Here is a 20,407-nt window from a genome sequence, read left to right on the forward strand (position 1 = left end):
CACAGAATCTGAAGCAGGCCCCAGGCTCTGAACTGTCAGCACAGAGCCCGACGCGGGGCTCGAACTCACGAACCGGGCGATCATGACCTGAGCTGAAGTCGGACGCTCAACCGACGGAGCCACCCAGGCGCTCCCCTTCTTCCTGTTTCCGAACTTTACCTGTGCAGGTCCCCCCTCCTCTGTGGTATTCTACCCTATAAATTCCAGCCTCTCCGGTCTTCCTAAACTCTGATTTCTATCTCCCCAATCCAGAAAGCTGGGCTTTTTTGAGGGTACCCTCCTCCCCCCCCACTAAACTGTGGCCCGGAAACTGCCCCCAGCACTAACCTTGGGCAATTGCAGGGCTCACCTTATTTCCCTTCTCTCAGGAATTGCCACACTAAGCTACCTCTTGTCTTCTAAAACCAGTTGCCTCATGCCTGTCTTTATTTTAGTTGTTAACAGCAGGAGCATGACTCAATTTCCATCGCAGTTCATCTTTCGTGGACAGACTTCAGTTCTATTTTGCTCATCTTTTTTTTTCCCCCAAAGAACTTAGACCATTTGCGAACAAATGGAGGACTGAATGAATGATGGCGTGCTCAACCAATCCTTTTCACCTTCAGTATTCGTTCCCCACTTGTCTCTTAGCAGCAATTCTCAATCTGTTTTGGTTGATAAGCTACACCGAAACTTTAATCTTTAATAGAGCTATTGGCAGTGCACTCCAAGAAATTAAGAGATTCAAAGCAACAGAAATCAATAATGCTCACAGAAAACCACCTACTCCAGTATAAAAATGTCTTCTAGGATCTATAAAAGCAGCCACCATTCACTCACCACCCCAGAGTGCTGTGTTGTCTTAGTCCTCCTACTGAGCACTTGGTACTTCTACCATCTATTTCCCTAGCCACAAGAAAACTCTTATTTTTAAAATGCACTAATGGGAGGGCGCCTGGATGACTCAGTCGGTTAAGTGTCCAACTTCGGCTCAGGTCATGATCTCGTAATTTGTGAGTTTGAGCCCTACGCTGGGCTCTGTGCTGACAGCTGGGAGCCTGGAGCCTACTTCGGATTCTGTGTCTCCCTCTCTCTCTGCCCCTCCCCTGCTCGCGCTCTGTCCCTCTCTCCCAAAAATAAATATGTAAAAAATATTTTTAAATAAAATAAAAATGCACTAATGGGGTGAGCACAGCGTGATGGGATGCCTGTGGGATCCCTGTGTTGTACATCTGAAACTAATGAAACATCGTGTGTCAACTACACTCAAATATAAAGGTTAATTAAGAAATAAATAAATGATAAAAAATAAAAATGCACTAATGTATAGAATTACAGGTGTTTAGAAAAAGAATTAAGCTTCCTATTATAATGGTGATATGGGCACCTTATCAAATTTTTGAAATATAAAAAAAATTAAAGAGACTTTCTAAAACAATCCATAAAGTCACCTAAAGTCGACACTGGAAATAATGCTTTCGAGCCTTGTCACTGCATACCTGTGAAGCCAGGATGAGAGCAGGTGCAGCCCAGGTCTGAACGGAGCACTGTCCGGATGTACCTTACTGGTGCACGTCCTTGTATAACTGTTCATGACAGGATGTCATGGGCCTAGAATCTCAAAAAAGAGTAATGAAGATATACCACCTTCCTAATCGGTGGTACGTGTTTAAGCAAGTCCCAGGTGAGCGCCAGCACAGTAATCAAGAGCATCCAGTCCTGGGTTCAAGGTTGTACTCTGCCGCTTACTAGTTCTGATTCTAGACAAGCCACTTAATCTTTTGAGCCCACTGCCCCCTCCGTAAACTGAGAATGATAATGGTACTTTCCTCTCAACGTGCTCGTGGATTAAATACAATGATCCACGTGATGAAAGAGATGATGCTGGGGCGCCTGGGGGGCTCGGTCGGTTAGGCGTCCGACTTCGGCTCAGGTCATGATCTCATGGTCCGTGGGTTCGAGCCCCGCGTTGGGCTCTGTGCTGACAGCTCAGAGCCTGGAGCCTGTTTCAGATTCTGTGTCTCCCTCTCTCTCTGCCCCTCCCCTGTTCATGCTCTGTCTCTCTCTCTCTCTCAAAAGTAAATAAACGTTAAAAAAAATTAAAAAAAAAAAAAGAAAGAAAGAAAGAGATGATGCTGCCAGGCCTATGGCAGGCTTTTATTAATACTAGGTTTTGACCTATGCACAGGGATAATATATTAACAGCTTAAAATAAGAACTATCATTTATTTATTGAGCCCTTACAGTCCTAAATACCTTGAATGCAATACTTCATGCTGTCCTTACAATAATCCAGTGAGGTATTATCCCCATTTTATAGATAAGAAAACAGCAGTTTAGAGAGAGGGGTTAGGTGACTTACTCAAGGTCACACCAGAGTAAGAGGTGGAATCAGGCTTTGAACCTAGAAAGGCTGACTTCTGCTCACTCTTAACCACTACAGCAACCTCTAAGGCAGAACCCACTGAATGTTAACCTGCTAAATTTTGACATTTAGCAGCCTTGAGTGGGTATGGTTGGATTTTTTAAAACGAGGATACTACAAACAGTTTTCTTTTTTTTTTTTTTTAATTTTTCTTTCTTAATGTTTTTTATTTATTTTTGAGACAGAGAGAGACAGAGCATGAGCGGGGAAGGGGCAGAGAGAGAGGGAGACACAGAATCCAAAACAGGCTCCAGGCTCTGAGCCGTCAGCACAGAGCCCGATGCGGGGCTCAAACTCACAGAGTGTGAGATCATGACCTGAGCCGAAGTCGGACGCTCAACCGACTGAGCCACCCAGGCACCCCTACAAATAGTTTTCAAAAGCAAACATTTGAGACTGTTGCCCTTTCGCAGAATGCTGGGCTCTCCCAGGACTCAGTTTGAGAATTCCCGAGGCAGTTCATTGTTAGGTAGTTCTAACTACTAGAAAGCTCCGCCTGTGTCAAAGCTGATTCCTTTTTCTCCCCCTTCACTCATCCTCATTCCGCACCTTGGAATCAGCCTGGAACCAATCCCACTCTCTTTTCACGTCGGTGATTTTCAAAGTGCAGGTCACAGCCTGCAGTTTTTTGTGAGCTTTTTGTTTGTCATGTGCATGTGTGAGTGCTGGATGGCAACATAAAATGCATTTCTAGCATGGATCACATTCCAAAAGTTTGAAAGCCACTGTTCTATAGGACTCTTCTTCAAGTATTTGAAGGCAGTTGTCATATCCCACTACCTAAAGGCATTGGACCTTTTCAGCCTCTGCAATACCTCCTTGTAGTATGGGGATTCCTCCCTTCCCTCTTCTGGGTATTGTCTTCCGGCCCGGTCACCGGATTCGTCTGGGTCTCTCCTCAAAGTTTCTTAGGGACGTCTTCCTTAATCACTCTCTCCTACAGAATACCACCCCTCTCTCTCCAGCCCGACACTGCCTTATGTTTCTCAATGCACTTTTCACCACCAAGCATCATATTTTATATGTATTTCTTTGTTTATGGTTTTCCCCAATAGAACGTTCATCACTGAATCCCCAGTGTGTTTCCTAGCACATGGTAGTTGCTCGATAATATTTGTGGGATGAATGGATACTAGGGGTAGACGTATTCTAGCCATAGTCCATATAGATGTATTAATAATACAACTCTTTCCTTTCGGAGCCACATTCTATAAGGTTTTAACTCACCTGACTATAAATACAGGCATATCTTCACTCAACTACATGTTAGAAAAAAAACAAAACAAACCCTTTATCATTTATGTTACAGTATTATCACATTTTTTATACATCTATACATGCATATTAATGTGCGGCATGTATCAGTATATACTAAATCATATATACTGTTACTGTATGTGGAACTTTATAGTATTTGAGTGAGCAGTTTTGACTATATGAGATTTTTACCGATTCAGTCATATATAATGCTAAAGGTGCATCTTGAAAGTATTTTACACTTTTCAAAGCCCTCTCGGGGGAAATAATCCATTTACTATTTTTTCATGAACTGAGAAGGCATGTCAGAGAGCAGGAAGGAGCTTTAGCAGCCGGCTAGTGACTGCCGAATTCCAATCTCACCCTTTCACTTTACAGATGGATAAACTGAGGCCCAGAGCAGGGGAGACTTCGCTGAGGGACACCCAAGTTGCTGGGGAGGACCTGGGGTTAGAACTCAGCTCTTTGTCGTCCACCCACTGCCCAGCACGGAGCCCCCAACCGTTTGTACACTCCCAAAGGCAGAGGCAGGGGGCCAGAGGCCCACGCCCTTCATAGGACCTCCGTGGGGGAGGGCAGGCCGTGGTTATCATCACCGCTTTAGCTGGGGGCACACCATCAGGAGGGAGCACCTCCGACCTTGGCTTTTTCTCGCCCTGGGGCACCACCCAGCTCCGCAGAAGAATTCCGCACGCACCCAGAAGGCCGGGGATCTCAGTGGTGTCCCATGGGGTGCGCCAGGTCCTCCTCCCCACCACCCCGCGACCCGTTCCCGGACAAGAACTGCCCCCTACCTCGTCGGGTTCCCCAGGGCTGACTCTGGCCTGCGCAGCCTCCCCGTCGCTATGGCAACCAACCGCCTAACATTCTAGAGTCCTTCCTCAGCCCGCCTCCTGAGTAACTAGCCAATGGTTTCCTCTGTTTCTTTAAGGTGAAAAGTTGTTGCCCAATCGCCAGAGGCTTTTCAAAAAAAAAAAAAAAAACCGCAGGGAGTTTGCCAGAATTTTAAGGGTTCAGGTTAATTAAGTCAGAACGGGTTGGGAAATTTAATAGGGGATTATCTAAGTGATCCCTCAAATGTCTTGTGATAGACCAAGAGCCTTAGAATTTTACCTACCCAGAAATCTTAGTTAAAAGAATAAACCTAAGACAACATTCCTCCAAGCCCTATGTATAAAAGAAAAAAGATTGCTATGGACAACGATCCAATGGCAGACAGACATATAGTGTTCCTTGAGCCCCTCTTTACAAGCTTCAGAACAGTCCCTGTGATCTTGTCACTCGCCAGCTCAGAACCCTCAATGGCCCCCCCTTAAATTTAGGATGAAATCCAAAGGTTTTATTAAGCCGTCCCTGGCCTGGTCCTCTGTTTGCGGCTCCTACCACCCACGCCCCAGAAAAATCTTGCTCGAGTCACGCTTTCCTATGGGCAGTTCCTACGAAATGCCAACCTTGTTCTGCTCTCGGGTGTTCCCTCTGAGTCTCTCTACCTCCAGATCTGAACCAAATCTGGCTACTTTCTCCTCCTTGGGGGTCTCTGCCCAAATGCCATTTCTTCATCTGTAAAATGGGTATGAGCTCCACGTCCCTCTTAGGGGGTTGTTGCAAGGATCTGAAATGAGATGCATGTATGAAGAAGTGTAAGCTCCATGCACGTGTTGATTACATTTATTGCCTACTGACTGTACTTACGGTTGTACCTTACAAGTGCTAGGCTCACTGGAGGACCTTAAGCATTGCGGAGCTGCGGACGCGCTGGGAGCGTCGGTATATAGCTCAGCCAACAGGTGTTAGGGGAGGGCCCGCAAAGGAAGATGTATATGGCCCCCAGTACTAAGGAAGGCTTTGGGGGTAGCCGGGTCTCGAGGGATGTGAAGGATTTGAATAGATGGTGAGAGCATAAAGCGCAGCAACAGCAGGGGCAAAGCCCAGGAGGCAGCGCTAAGAATTGGAAGGCAGGACTCCTGGCAGGCTGACCACCTGTCGGGCAGGGGGAGGTGAGCAGTCACCTGAGCTCTCCGGAGAGCGAGAGCGGGGTTTGTTCCAACGTTCTTGGTGCGGCCGCTAGAGGGGACCCCCTCCAGGTGAGCGCGAAGCTGGAGGAGGGCGCCGCCTCCCCAAGTCTCTCCCCCTACGCTTCAAGCAAGCTTTGCGGCACAGCCAATAGCCGGGGGCTGTCCCGCCCATCCCTTCCTCGCAGCCACTCGCCTGCACGAAGTCGCCGCCAGCCTCTGACTGGCAGGCGTCCTGGCAAATCACATCGCGGTCTTTGAAAGCAAAACACTGCAGCACCCTGGCCGCTCTTGAGTTGGGGAAGGAATTAAGGAGGCTGTGCCTCCGGGTTGCGCGAAGAGTCCAAGTCATTTCTCAGAAACCTCCGATAGGTGGTCCTTAGAGAAAACGCCGCCGGTGAGTAGTGATTAAGCCTGAGAGAGGGGGGGACTTGAAATCAGCCTTCGTTTTTTTCAGGAAAGGGAATGCATTTGGAATCATCTAACGCCCCCTAGTACAAATACCCTTCCTTCTTGCTGTCATCAGCCTTGCAGGTCTGGGTCTCGCTGCCTCGGGATGCTTTTTTCCCCCATTTTTGCAGGGGGCATGGGTTTGCCTTAATATAGATGATGGCAGGCTTTACCAAATCAGGAAGTGAAATGCGGTAACTTTGCCAAAATTATCCCTCTACACGCCGGCTCGGGCTTCCTGGCAGTAGCAGATGGTGGAGTTAGCAGGTGGAATGAGGGGAGGTATTCTTGATGTATACTGGCTGCTGGAAGTTGTAGTTTCCAGCTCAATGGGAGGGCAACGAAGAGTGTAACCCTTTAGTGAGCCAAAGCCCAGGAAAGGGAAAGGGCTTGGCGTAACTGGCACTCAACAAGCCGGAAGGCGAATCGTCAGGTGGTGGGAAAGAGCGTATTTTATTTATTTTTTTCAGATAAAGCCAAATCCTAATGCAAACTCTACTCTTAGCAGCCATGAACTATGGTCCTGTCATCTGTCTGACCTGCTCTGTGGGTTGGTGAAATAATTCATTGAGATAAGGGGAGGGGGGGGGGGAGGAATGGAAGCAAGCACCTAGAATTATCTTTCCTTTCTTGAGTCAGTGACCCTGTGCTCACTGCTGGCTGTGACGGCCTCAAAATTAAGGGGTGGCTGGGAACACAGAGTTGGCCACTTGCCTCCTGGGCATATGTTAGTCCTGGAAAAGTGCTTTGAAGGCAGAAAAGGAGAATCATCCAGGCAAAGAATGTGCGCCTTACAAGGGAGGGCAACTGGCAAAGAGTTCCTCCAGAGCTTTTATTTTCTTTTTTGAATGTTTATTTATTTATGAGAGAGAGCATGTGAGCAGGGGAGGGGCAGAGAGAGAGGGAGACAGAATCCCAAGCAGGCTCCGCACTGTCAGTGCAGAGCCAGATTCAGGGCTGGAACCCTCAAACTGTGAGATCATGACCTGAGCCAAAATCAAGTCAGATGCTGAGCCTATTGAGCTACTCAAGCAGCCCCCCATCCGAGGCCTTTAGTCTAGACTCCTCCCGAGCCAAGGGAGAGTTTCCTGTCTTTGCAGGTGATGCCTCAGAGGCCTGAGCATTTCTGAGGCAGAGAGAAGAGCTGCTTTTTAAAAGCGAATTAAATGACAGTCACAACACCACCACAAACAAAAACAAACACAGAAACCCACCTGAACAAAGTAGCTGGTCCAAACAAGGTTAGGAGGCCTAGGTTTCCATCACCCCATTGGCATGTCCCCAAGGCCTGTTTGCTTGCTCTGACATCCTGTGGGCGGGGCTGGGTGCAGCAGTTGTATCTCTGGAGTTGTGGTTGATGAGGCCTGAGTAAGCCATTCCATTCTTGATTGCAAACTGCATCAGGTGCTTAACAGGCCTGCCTTTAGCCAGTCAGGAGGTATAGATGGAGGTCACCAGGCCAGGCCCTGGGCCGGATCTTGGCAAGGGATGAACAGGGGATTCAGCAAACGCCTTCCCAGAGTTTGTGCCCCAGTGCCTCTCCGGCTCCAGCTTGAAAGCCTCTAAGGGTCTCTCGGAGGTCTGTCCCTGGGCCACTCTTCCTTCCTAAGGCTACTATATTCAAAACATTAAAATACATAAATTTAACCCAATAATGCTTTTCACCCACACATGAAAGTATAGTGAAGAATAATTATGCTTTTCACAAGATTGCAAATACTTTACAGTCAGGGAGGTTTGATTATGGAATGTGAGTTATAAAATTGATGAGTGTACCCTGTACGTATTGTATATATATGGCATGTATATCTATGTAATTAAGGTATTGACTATATACTGAATGTGTAACCTCATCTGGAGATAGCAACGATGATTTAATTTTGAGGCCCTTCAACAAAGTGAGACCTGGGCTAAATGGTCTTCGTGGCTGCCCCTGTGCCAAGCCCTGCATCTCGTGTCTCCTAGATGCTGGACGCAGTGTTAGCCCTGTGACATATGACTGTGCCGCTCCTACCAGGAACCAGCATTACTGGGGAGAGGGCTAGATAACAGAAGGAACTGGAAGTCACAGGACAAAGAGCAACTTTTTTTATGCCTTGAGGCATAGCAGAGGCTGTGTCTGTTTGGCATATAGTAGGCCCTCAATAAATGTAGCATGAATGCATGAAAGAAAGGAACATTTGTGGGTAAATTAAATAATTAAACTGATAAGAATAAAATTAATAATAGCTGCCATCCATTGGCCATTTGTTATGCATAGCATTTTACATGCATTATCTCATCAAATTCTCACAACAGCCCTGTGGGGGGTAGAAATGTTATTATCTGATTATCTGTATTTTCCAGCAGAGAAAACTGCCTGGAAAGTTAAATGACTTGGCCAAGGCAAACAGGTAGCATATAACAGATCAAAAGCTATTTATAACATTTTTTAAATTGAAATGAGCATAGACTTTGCAGTAGAATCCAAATTTGTATGATTGATTTTTTTTTTCTTTTCTACTATAAGAAGACTTCAAAGAAACTCTTAGCGTTGTGGTAAGGTGTTTTTGGCCAGGCCTTCCAGAACCCTAGGAGCATACTTCATCTTTCTTCTCCATTTGGTAGAAAAGCTTGACATGCATTGAAAATACCAGTCCGATAAAGTCAACGGGAATTACTGTCATTGACGATCTTACTTGAAGCCACATTATTACCCCCACTTTACAGATGAGACACCTGAGTCTCCCAGAGGTGTTATGATCCGGTCACACAGGTCTTCTCCCAGGGTCCAGTGTTACCTCACCTGTGCTAGGCTGACTTTTGGGTAGCAGCCCAGTTCTTCCACCATTCGTGAAGATAGCTTTTCTTCTCGTTCTTTCATTCCGATATCGAACACAGGTGGTTCGATATTTTTTGGAGGCCTGGAGAGGCAGACAAGACAATCTTCTACTTCTTATGTAGGGGAGCCTATGGAAAAGGTAGGATTTCAGTTAGGATATGACGGGAAGAAGGAAGCCGGGGGTGGGGGGAGCAAAAAGGCGATTAGAAAAAAAATTTTTTTAACTGTTTAATTATTTTTTTTAATGATTATTTATTTTTGAGAGGGAAAGAGAGAGCGAGCACAAGTGGGGTCGGGGCAGAGAAAGAGGGGGACAGAGTATCCAAAGTGGGTTGTGCACTGACAACAGAGAGCCCCATGTGGGGCTCAAGCTCTTAAACTGTGAGATCATGACCTGAGCCGAAGTCGGATGCATAACCCACTGAGCCACCCAGATGCCCCTAATTATTTTTGAGAGAGAGAGAGAATCCCAAGCAGGCTCCATGCCGTCAGTGCAGAGCCTAATGTGGGGCTCGATCCCATGAACCTTGAGATCACGACCTGAGCCGAAGTCAAGAGTCAAACACTTGGGGAGCCTGGGTGGCTCAGTTGGCAAAGCGCCTGACTTCGGCTCAGGTCATGATCTCATGGTCGGTGAGTTCGAGCCCCGCGTCGGGCTCTGGGCTGACAGCTCAGCGCCTGGGCCTCCTCTGGATTCTGTGTCTCCCTCTCTCTCTCTGCTCCTCCCCTACTCACACTCTCTCTCTCAAAAATAAACATTAAAAAAAAATATTCTATAAGAGTCAGATGCTTAACCAACTGAGCCACCAGGTGCCCTGAGGAAAGGTAATTTTTAAGGGCCAGGGAAAAAGGTTTTGAGGTAGATGAGCCATGTCTTTATTATTATTTATTTATTTTTATTATTTTTTTAATGTTTGTTTATTTTTTTAATTTTTTTTTTTTACCTTTTATTTATTTTTGAGAGAGAGAGAGAGAGAGACAGAGCACAAGTGGGGGAGGGGCAGAGAGAGGGAGACACAGAATCTGAAGCAGGCTCCAGGCTCCCGGCTCCCAGTTGTCAGCACAGAGCCTGATGCGGGACTTGAACCCAGGAACCGTGAGATCATGACCTGAGCTGAAGTCGGACGCTCAATGGACTGAGCCACCCAGGCGCACCTTTAATGTTTATTTTTGAGAGAGAGAGAGAGAGACAGAGCGTGAGCAGGGGAGGCACAGAGAGAGAGGGAGACACAGAATCTGAAACAGTCTCCAGGCTCCAAGCTGTCAGCACAGAGCCCAACGAGGGGCTGGAACTCACAAACCGTGAGACCCTGACCTGAGCTGAAGTCAGCTCCTTAATCCGCTGAGCCACCCAGGCATCCTGAGCCATGTCTTTATTAGGGGAGGCCAAAGGCATGATATAATTTTGTAAATGACTTCACTTCTCATGACGGCTTGCGTTTTGTCCTCAAAGTGTATGTCCCCTTGGGTGATCAAGCTGGGCTCACCGTACTTGCATTCTTCATGTTCCTCCCCACCACCCTAGGGTGCCGCCAGGATAAGGAATCGCACCCTCGCCTGCCTGCTTGGGAGAGACAGAACCTGGCACTTCTCGGGGTGAAGGTGAGGGAGAGGCTGTAAATCAGCCAGAAGAGCCTCGAAGTCCTCCAACGGCCCCGTGAAAGGAGGTGACCCCCGCCAGGAGAGATGGTCTCCGGGTTCGGCCCCGCCTAGCGGCAGCTCCAGCTTCCCAGGGAATGTTCCACTAGCGCCATGGACCGAGCCCGCGGTGCGGCCCTGCAGCTGCGCCCGCTCCCGCCCACAAGCAGCGCAGACCCCGGCGGCAGCGAGGCTTCCTTCTCCTACAAGGCAAGAGCTTTCTTTCTGGTTTTGAAATGTGGTGTTTTTCTAACCCGAGAGTAACACACCATAGCCCTGGCTCTCACGTATTTCCGGGGTCTGCATGCCTGTTAGCGGCAGAAACAGGCACAAATGTAGAACGGGTAATCCAGAAGAAAGAAACACTCATTGAAGTACATAAAGACAGGGGGTTAGAGAAAAACATAAAAAGAAAAAGAGAAATATTTTTAAAAAATTTTTAAGGTTTACTTATTTTTGAGAGAGAGAGACAGAGCATGAGTGGGGGAGGGGCAGAGAGAGAGGAAGACCTAGAATCCGAAGCAGGCTCCAGGCTCCGAGCGGTCAGCACAGAGCCGGACGCGGGGCTCGAACTCACAGACCATGAGATCGTGACCTGAGCCGAAGTTGGACGCTTAACCGACTGAGCCACCCAGGCGCCCCTACACTTATTTATTTTTGATAAACAGAGTGAGACAAAGTGTGAGCAGGGGAGGGGCAGAGAGAGAGGGGGACACAGAATCCGAAACAGGCTCCAGGCTCCGAGCTGTCAGCACATAGCCCGACGCGGGGCTCGAACTCACAGACCGCGAGATCGTGACCTGAGCCGAAGTCAGGCACTTCACGGACTGAGCCACCCAGGCGCCCCAAGAAATATTTTTAAGGGGAGGTATTCCCACTTAGAAGATTTGTTTGTTTGTTTTAAATCACCTACTCTATTACTCAGAGACAAGCCTTGTTCATATTTCTCCTTCCTGTCTTTTTTTGGTGTTACACTTTTGGGATCAGACTGCACAGAAAGTTTCGTATCTTGGTTGTTTCACATAGCCCTATTTGTGGGTTATTTCCCCGTGTCATTGAGTCGTGATTTAACGCATACTTTTTGAACGGATTGCCCAGTAATCTGTTGAGCTGCTCTATCAAAACTTTCTGGACACATCCCCTACTGTTAGATGTTCAGGTTGTTTCTACTGCGGGGTGAGTGTAAACCCAGCATCCCAGAGTGCTGCTTGCGTCCCTGCTGTCTCTAAGAATTGGCTAGCCCTGGGAGAGGTGGTCTCTGCCGGGTGAGTTGAGGCCACAAATGCCAGAGCATCAAGAACAGAGAACACAAGAAAATACAGTTAATGCAGTTGGCTGTGATGAATGTATGCCAAACAAACAGATACAGGATCTAAGAAAACACAGAACACTCTCCCAGGTGAGATTTCTAATAAGTTTCCATTTCAGTTACAAATTACAAAAGATACTTATCGTAGAAGTACCTTCCGGGTGCCAGAGCAAAGGTAAATCAATCATGGTGACTCTACCAACAAGCTTAGGAGTTGAGGTGGGAGAGGGGCACATGCACAGTTATGAGCGAACTGAAGTTCCAGGGGGGATCAAGGGAAAGAAGACGCGTCCTCGAATCCCTATTCTGCTCCTTCCCAGCTAAGTGCCCTTGGACATGTGGCTTAGCCCCTCAGAGCTTCTCTTATGGGTAGAACGGTGGTAGTGATCCCTCCCTCCATCCCTCCTCCCTCCAGCCATGTGGATCAATGAAAAAGCACCTAGCCCACGCAGGCGGCATGCGGGAGGTGCTTGACTCACGAGTGCCTGGGGTTTACAAAGAGGAACAGAGGCAGGTGCCCAAAGCGGAGGAGCGTGTAGTTAATTGTGCCTAGGGAGAGAGGAAGTTGCTTCCTTCCACCTTGATTTGGTTAAGGCTATTTGGGTTGCAGGGAATAAAAACCCATTTCAGAAGCGCTGAGACAAAAGGGAAGACTTTTTTGGGGAAAAGGGGGGGGGGTTCTGTGAAAGGGAGCCCAAGAGGCCAGCTGCCCAGAAGGCAGCATCGCAAGGGGTTGCCGGCACTGGAGGCTTGGCCTCAGCCTGGAAGAGTCAGGCCTCAGTTTCTTGTATTTAGCGAATAGGCATTTCAGCTGAGCACCTGCTCTCCCTGCCTGCGTGGGGTGGGCGGGGCTGTATAAACCACTGAGCTCTCTCTTCCCTGAAGGAGTTTGCAGTCTGGGAGGGAGGTGGGGGAAGCTATTTCTATCAGTGCCTTAGCCTTCAGGACAAATTTGATACAAAAGTAGAGCTAGGAGGGGTGTTACCAGCATGGCCTTTAGACTCAGAGAGACCTGTCTTCAAGGCCCAGCTCTCTCACTGTCTGTCATTGTAACTTGGGGGAAAGGTATGCAACTTCTCTGCAGGTCAGTTTTAAATCCACCCTACATGGCGGTTGCGACCATGACCTGAACTTACAGATGCAGGAAACTGAAGCTGCCTGCATCCTCCCCTGTCTCTACTGATAGAAATGCTACATATTCTTCCAGCTCCAGCTCAGGTATCACCTTTGGCAGTTTTCCTGGCAGGAAAATATAGGTCCTTTATCACACTTCCATAGCCCATTCCCAGTTCCTGTAGTAATCATCACGATCATAGCAGCAGCTAACTTGTGTTGACTGTTTACTATATGACAGGGACTGTGCTAATTCTTACAGGGCCCCTCAAGGTAGGTATTATTATAATCCCCTTTTACGTATTAGGAAACTGGCACAGAGCGGTTAATTAACTTGCCCAAGGACACACAGTCAGTAGGTAGTAAAGCTGGGATTCGAATTGAGTGTGTGCATTGCCAAGGCCCTTGCTTTTATCCATGGCTCCCTGCTGCCTGCATTGGGCCCACCACTCTGCCAGGCCCCTTCTCTCCCTGACACTGGTTAGTAAGTATTGAAATGGCAATCCTGGGGAAGATAATGCCTCCCCTGCTGGAGAAGGTAAGCATCAGGGAGCTGGCCTGAAGCCAGGTTACAGAAGTAGCAGAGCCTGGAGAGCCAGGCAGCTGCCTCTCTTGTATTTGAATATGAGTAACCCTCAGAGCAAGCCAGAATGCAATTCATACTGAATTGTTGGCAGTTTTAAGCCCAAGGGATTGTGGGAGGTGAGTTTAAATAGCAAGTAATGACTGGTCTTGTCACCGTGATATTTAAATAGAGGCTCTTGTTGGCAGATGTAAAGCAGATGTTAGAACGGGAGATCTGAGCTGAGGTTTCACTCAGCAAGGTTTCCTACCTCTGGGACCTTTGGCTGCTTTTCTGGAAACCGTTTACTTTTTTTCCAGAGTCGTAGCTGGCGCCAAAAAGGTCCTTAGAGCTATTGCTAAGAATAGTGATAATAAAAATAAAAATGATAAAAAATAATGATAGTAACAAGCTAGAATTGTTTTAGTACTTTTTTATGTGCCAGGTGATGTTTCAACATGTACGTTATTTCATGTAGCATGACATTCCCAACATGTATGTTATTTCATGTACCACGACAATCCCATGAGGGTTTACAATCCTCCATTTTAAAGAGGGGAAGCCAAAGCTCAGAGAGTTAAGGTAATTCCCCTGAAGTCATACAGCAGTAAGTGGCACAGGCAGGACCCCAGCCCAGGACTTCTGGTCTTCAGAATCCACACAGGGAAGCTGAAGCAGAGAGAGAAGTGACCTTGATTTTGCTGCCCCACCCTTGACATTGAGGTCTGTTGAAGCCACGCCAAGAAAGCAGCTGAGTTTGAAGCCTTGCAGCCTGCTTGTAGTGTGGCCCTCACCCTCCTTCCCTCTCCAGCAGCCCTTCCCATCCAGAGGCTGCACTAAGAGTACAGGGACCAAAAGTCCTGGCTTGTGCCTCACGGCCACGTATATTAATAGAGCCCCCTTTCATTTTCAAAGCGTCCCAGTTGGGTCGACCTGTGTCCTCAATATAAAGTTCCTGATAGTTGGGAGGCCTCACTACTTCCTCACCTGTATATATGGGACCAAAGTGCTGGGGACACCTGTTAAGGTCCGGCCCTGCCACTTGCTCACTCTGACTTTGGCCATGTCTTGGTCTTTCTCGGGCAGTTGAAATTCTCCACTGGCAGGAGCCCCCATGGAGGTATTTGCCTCCAAATGAGGCTGGCCCTTGCCACTTTCCTTCCTTCTCTTCCACCTCAGTGGACTCTGCCCAATGAAGTCGAGAGCCAGTTGGGAGCCAGTTAGGTGTTGCCTCAGCGGCATCGTCCCCATCTGACATCGCGTGCGGAGGAACTCAGGATCCAAAGATATGGCAGGTGAAGATGCTGGCCTGAGGCCACCACCAGGCAGTTCTCCCAACCTGCCCCTCAGTGGGGCAGGAATCTGTTTTAGTGTTGAGACAGAGTCACTGAGTCCAAGGTCAAATCCCTGTTCTGGGTTAGCCATCCACGTGGACTTGTTGAACACTTCCCCCTTTAAATAACTTCTGTGAACACACCTGGTGTGGTTCCTCTGCAAAAAGAGGAAGTCGGTGGCTCGTCCAGAGGCGGAAGCCACCCGGGCCCCACACCTCGTTCCCTCCCTGCTGGCAGACCCAGACACCCCCATTTTGCAGTTTTCCAGCTCTGAGGTTTGGGGGCGGAGCTTAACGTCAGGAGTTCTGCTGGTTGTCACCTCGACTCTGAATCGCCTCTTGCCACACACTTGAGGACTGCTAATAGGTGTACGTTCAAACTGTGTAACCCCTGGGCCGGTGGCATCGCCTTTGCCTGACTTTCAATGCTCACAAAATTGAATCAAGCACCACTTCACAAGGGCTTGGGGCATAATTAACTTTGATGAAGCCCTTTGAAATGCCTGGATGAAAGGGCATTTAATTATATTGCGCTGTTACTAACCAGGTCTGTCTGTAGCCAGTTATTATGCGTGGAGATTGATATACTTGTGGAAATGGCTTTTAAAAGAAACCCCAGCCGCCTGTGTCACTACTGGGAATGTAGCACTCCCGAGACAGGGTTGTCTTATTTTCCTAATTTACCTGCACCGCCTTTGAAGGGCACCTCAGAGAACACAGTGGGAGACAGCCCGGAGGAATAGTGACAGTCGGGAGACTGGAAGTCAGACCTGGAGCGACATAGAGCCTCCCGTCCCCACCTCTGCCAAGTTGTTACATTTCTTTGGGCCTTACTTTGTTCACGTGTAAAGTCCTTCCAACCCGTGTGCCGAACCTAGGACTCCTGACAGTACACACTTCATAGGTGGGTTATGGCCCAAAGGCAACGCATGGAAAGGGTTTCACGCCACACCGAATGTGTATGTATAAAAACACTCCGTAAATACCGTCCTTGATTATCATAGTAACCTTTTAACCTTGTTTTTCTGCTGCTTAGCCTGCTTATAATTTTTTTTTTAAAGTTTATTTATTTATTCTGAGAGAGAGAGAGGGAGACAGAATCCCAAGCAGGCTCCACACTCAGAGCCCGACATGGGGCTCAAACCCGCAAACCCACGACATCACGACCTGAGCCGAGATCAAGAGCCGGAGCCACCCAGGAGCCCCTACGGTTTTTATTTCTAGGTTTAGGCCCTCACCATCCTCCTCCCCGAAATAGTATTGACTTGTCTACATGGCCACAGGGGCTCATTTCCCTTCTTGATCTCTTTACTTCCACCTGGCGAGTTGTTAGCACACTCTCGGGCAGCCTTGTGGACCTCATCGGCATTGCATCTGAGGACAGCTTAGTCTCTTGCGGTAAAAATAAAATAGCTACCAGTTATAGGTTGAACCATATGAAACTACCATTTCATATGGGTCCAAGTGGCAAAATAGTGGCAGTTTCCTCCAGCTCACCCTAGTTCCAAGTTACTGAGGTAAGTGCTTTCTCCCAACTATCTCAGGAAGTCCACGCACCAGCTCTGAGAGAGGGGCACTGCTGACCCAGCTAGCGAGGAGGTGAAGCAAATCCCCCAGCCCGCCCTTGAACCTGCAGCCGCGTGATCCCCACGTGCCCTCTGAAGAGCCCTCGCTGTGGTCTCCGCTTTCTGCACAACTCCCAGAGCCTGGTTCCAGCTCCCCTTTGTCCCCCATAAAGGAAATAAGGCAGCTGTGAGGTGTTGTGGGAGCCAGAACCAGGGTCCTTCTGTCTCCTCTCTGCCCAAGGCAGTCGCTGTAGAATCACTGCCAGTTAACTCTTTGAACCATTAATCATTAGCGTAGATAAACTGACTTTCTGCGCCGAGTGCCTGCCTGGCCCCCAGATCTCTGCCTCCTTGAGGATGAGTTCCTTGCTCTGTAGCCTTAATGAGCTACACTTAATGAAGGGCTTCCTTTGGGGTCTTCAGACTTGACCCTCTAAAGAAACACCTTGTGTTTCCCCATTCATTCCTTTGGTTGACATCTAAGACATAAAACTTGTGTCACAAGTTTATATTTGCAAAGTATGTCGTTTCTAGCACATTTTAATACGAGTATTTTTTTTATAGCCCCTGAGATATAAAGCCCACGTGATATCTACCATCAGCCTTCGGAACAAACTCTTCTCTCTATTTTATTTTTTTATTTTGAGAGAGAGAGAGAGAGAGAGAGAGTGCGCACGCACACGAGTGGGGGAGAGGGAGAGAGGCGGGGAGAGAGAGAGAGAGAGAGAGGGAGGGAGGGAGGGAGGGAGGGAGGGAATCTTAAGCAAGCTCCACGCTCAGCGTGGAGCCTGACAGACTCCATCCCCTGACCCTGGGATCGTGACCTGAGCCAAAACTAAGAGTCGGGCACTCAACCAACTGAGCCCCCCCAGGAGCCCCTGAAAAAGCTCTTCCTTAGCAGTCGGAAATTTTTACGTCATTCCTGTTTCTCCCTAACTTGGTATTTTCCCGACCTTTCCCCCACAGAATTTTGTCCCCAAACAGTGTCTGTGTTTTAACACTTAAAAATTATATGGACACATATCCTACTTGTCTACAAGAAAGGATGTAAAATAGGCGATCGAATTTCACTTTGTTAATATTTCCTTTGGCATAAGGTTTGTGAAATAACAAAAATTCAACCAAGTAAATTTTGTAGATCTAATTGGCTTTATTAATTGATTCATGAATCAGGCAGCATCACATCCAGCAAGTAGAGGGGAGCTCCAAAGGGCTACAGAAAGGGAAGGGGTTTTATTTATTTATTTATTTATTTATTTATTTATTTATTTTTAAATTTTTTTTTTCAACGTTTTTTATTTATTTTTGGGACAGAGAGAGACAGAGCATGAACGGGGGAGGGGCAGAGAGAGAGGGAGACACAGAATCGGAAACAGGCTCCAGGCTCCGAGCCGTCAGCCCAGAGCCTGACGCGGGGCTTGAACTCACGGACCGCGAGATCGTGACCTGGCTGAAGTCGGACGCTTAACCGACTACGCCACCCAGGCGCCCCAAAAAGGGAAGGGGTTTTAAAAGCAAGACAAGAAAGTTATAAACAGAAAAAAGGGCTATTTCAGGTGAGATGACCTTTGGGGACAAAAGGGTCTTATTAGGTGGATTGTGTCATCTTCCTTTGGGGGATAGAGAGAGTCCATGTGACAGAGTACTTTATTGGTGTTGACCAGAAGCTTCCTGACTGACCAGTTAAGACTACATTTCTGGGGGAGGTTAGAACTTCAGTTAGGGGAGGTATTAAGCCCCAGTTTGGTGAGTTGGCCTAAGTGAGGCCATTTTGGGCCTCTGGCTTTCTTTTTAACATGTTCAGAAATAACTGATTCAACCCAGAAGCTTTTTATTGCTACAATTGAATAAAAGCAGTTGATTAATGTAATATAAAGTTTTATAATAATTATCAAGCATAAAATAACATATGAAGAATGAATATCTGGGGGTACCTGGGTGGCTCAGTCAGTTAAGCGTCCGACTTCAGCTCAGGTCATGAATTCACAGACCATGAGTTTGAGCCCTGCATCCGGCTCTGTGCTGACAGCTCAGAGCCTGGAGCCTGCTTTAATTTCTGTGTTTTCCTCTCTCTCTGCCCCTCCTGCCCCTCACTTTCTCTCTCTCTTTTGCTCTCTCTCATAAATAAATAAACAATTCAAAAATTTTTTTAAATGAATATCTGAATGAGAATGAGACTTTGTTTTTAATATTCAAGACAAATATTACTGATGGCTAGAATGGGACAGATTTTAGCATCAGCTCTGTTGCAGGTTTGGGGTTTTATAGCTAGAGGTGCTGAGAACGTGTTCACAGAAGTACCTGGAATGGAAGGAATGTTGTTATGGCAGCATCCCTAAATTCTTTCAATTCCTTCTAAGTTTCGTGCTAAAAATCACATAGTGATAAACTATTTTTATTGACTTATCAGCTAACAATATGAGGAGAGCCTCTTTCGGCCTCATTCAAAACAAAGTACTATATACATTTCATTTACCACAGTATTTGTTTGGCTTTCACAGTGTAGGTTCCCTCTCCTTGTAGATTCTTTGGCTGGTCTAATAATTAAATTGACATAAGATAGATTCCACAAGAGAAAAATTTAATGGCATACATATGGAGGCCCCAAAGAAGTAACCAAAGCTGGTAACTTTCATACCTTTTAGACAATAAATTTGTGAAGAATTGATAAGACAAAAGGGGTTGGGCTTTGGGTAGTAAATTAGTGAAGTAGTAGCAAGTTTTGTTTATACAGGCTTCTTGGCCTTAAATTTCCTATCTCTGGTGACAAGAATGTCTTTCTTCCTTCTGGTACATACTGGGAAGATACCTTTCACATGGAGACTTATTTCCCACTTTCAGGAGGACAAATGGGGCCTCAGAGTATCCTTCTTGTACTGGCTGTTTCTTAAGTAACTTTAATTCAAAATAATCAATATGCCAAAGTGACATATTTTGAGGTGACCTATTTTGTTCCTCCTCAATAAGTTCTGTGACATTGACCAAAAAGGCATTATCAATTATGCTGATAAGTTTTCACCTAGAGGCACATTGGGTTAACCTGATATATCCAGAAAGGGTTGGGGAAATTGAAATCTTGTTAATTTTACTACATCTTTGCCTATACTGTATTTCAATACATGTATTTTAATTATAGTATGTGATACAAATATTTACTATTTACTAAATACTAAATTTACTATTATATGTACTATAATATTTGTACATATAATTGCAATTATAAATGCCTTATCACATGCTTGAATATGGCAATTATAATCCCTAACACAATCACTAAGAAAATAACTCAAAAATAGTCAAAGAAATTATAAGGGAATTAAAATGGTACACTAAGAAATATATCTCTTTAACACAAAAGAAGGCAGTAATGGAGAAACTGAGGAACAAAAAAAAAAAGACATGACATATAGAAAACAAAACAGTAGAAATCCTTCTTTATCGGTAATTACATTAAATGTAAATGAATTAAACTCTCCAATTAAAGGGGACAGATTGGCAGAATAGATTTTTTAAAAAACACAATCCAAGTATATGCTATTTACAAGATACTCACTTTAGAGTCAAAGACAAAAAAAGATTGAAAATAAAAAAGTGGGAGAAGATAATCCATGCAAACAATAACCAAAGGAGAGCTGAACTAGCTAAACTAACATCAGACAAAATAGACTTTAAGATGAAAATCATTACGAGTGACAAAGAAGAACGTTACATAATGGTAAAAGAGTCAATCTATCAAGAAGATATAACAATAATAAAATATATACACCAAAATACATGAAGCAAAAATTGACAGAATGGAAAGAAGAAACAGGCAGTCCAGCAGTTATCATTGGATACTTCAGGACCTCACTAGCAGTACCTCACTGTCAAGAAAATGGAAGACTTGGGGGCGCCTGGGTGGCTCAGTCGGTTGAGCGAACGGCTTCAGCTCAGGTCACGATCT

The 20,407-nt window shown here is 46.5% G+C and overlaps 2 protein-coding genes across 12 annotated transcripts in view; one reads left to right on the forward strand and one right to left on the reverse strand.

Moving 5' to 3' along the window:
- Positions 1 to 4,505, reverse strand: part of STPG1 (sperm tail PG-rich repeat containing 1) — a 54,321-nt gene extending 49,816 nt beyond the window's left edge. For 3 of the 10 annotated variants that reach the window (XR_006221216.1, XM_042996491.1, XM_042996490.1), the window contains exons 1-3: positions 4,359 to 4,422; positions 3,632 to 3,663; positions 1,479 to 1,590 (exon numbers count right to left, since the gene is read on the reverse strand). The gene's annotated coding sequence lies outside the window, so the exon portion shown is untranslated. The other 7 variants (XM_042996488.1, XM_042996484.1, XM_007083676.3 and 4 more) reach the window with 6 other exon arrangements.
- A 1,464-nt stretch (positions 4,506 to 5,969) lies between these two features.
- The window catches only part of NIPAL3 (NIPA like domain containing 3), a 50,963-nt gene continuing 36,525 nt past the window's right edge, over positions 5,970 to 20,407 (forward strand). For both annotated transcript variants that reach the window (XM_007083673.3, XM_042994744.1), the window contains exons 1-2: positions 5,970 to 6,070; positions 10,470 to 10,792. In XM_007083673.3, the coding sequence (XP_007083735.1) occupies positions 10,697 to 10,792 (96 nt within the window). In that variant the 5' untranslated portion in view covers positions 5,970 to 6,070; positions 10,470 to 10,696. The remainder of the gene's footprint in view (positions 6,071 to 10,469; positions 10,793 to 20,407) is intronic.

Source organism: Panthera tigris, chromosome C1 (assembly GCF_018350195.1).
Source record: "Panthera tigris isolate Pti1 chromosome C1, P.tigris_Pti1_mat1.1, whole genome shotgun sequence".
In the NCBI taxonomy this organism is placed as follows: Eukaryota; Metazoa; Chordata; class Mammalia; order Carnivora; family Felidae; genus Panthera; species Panthera tigris.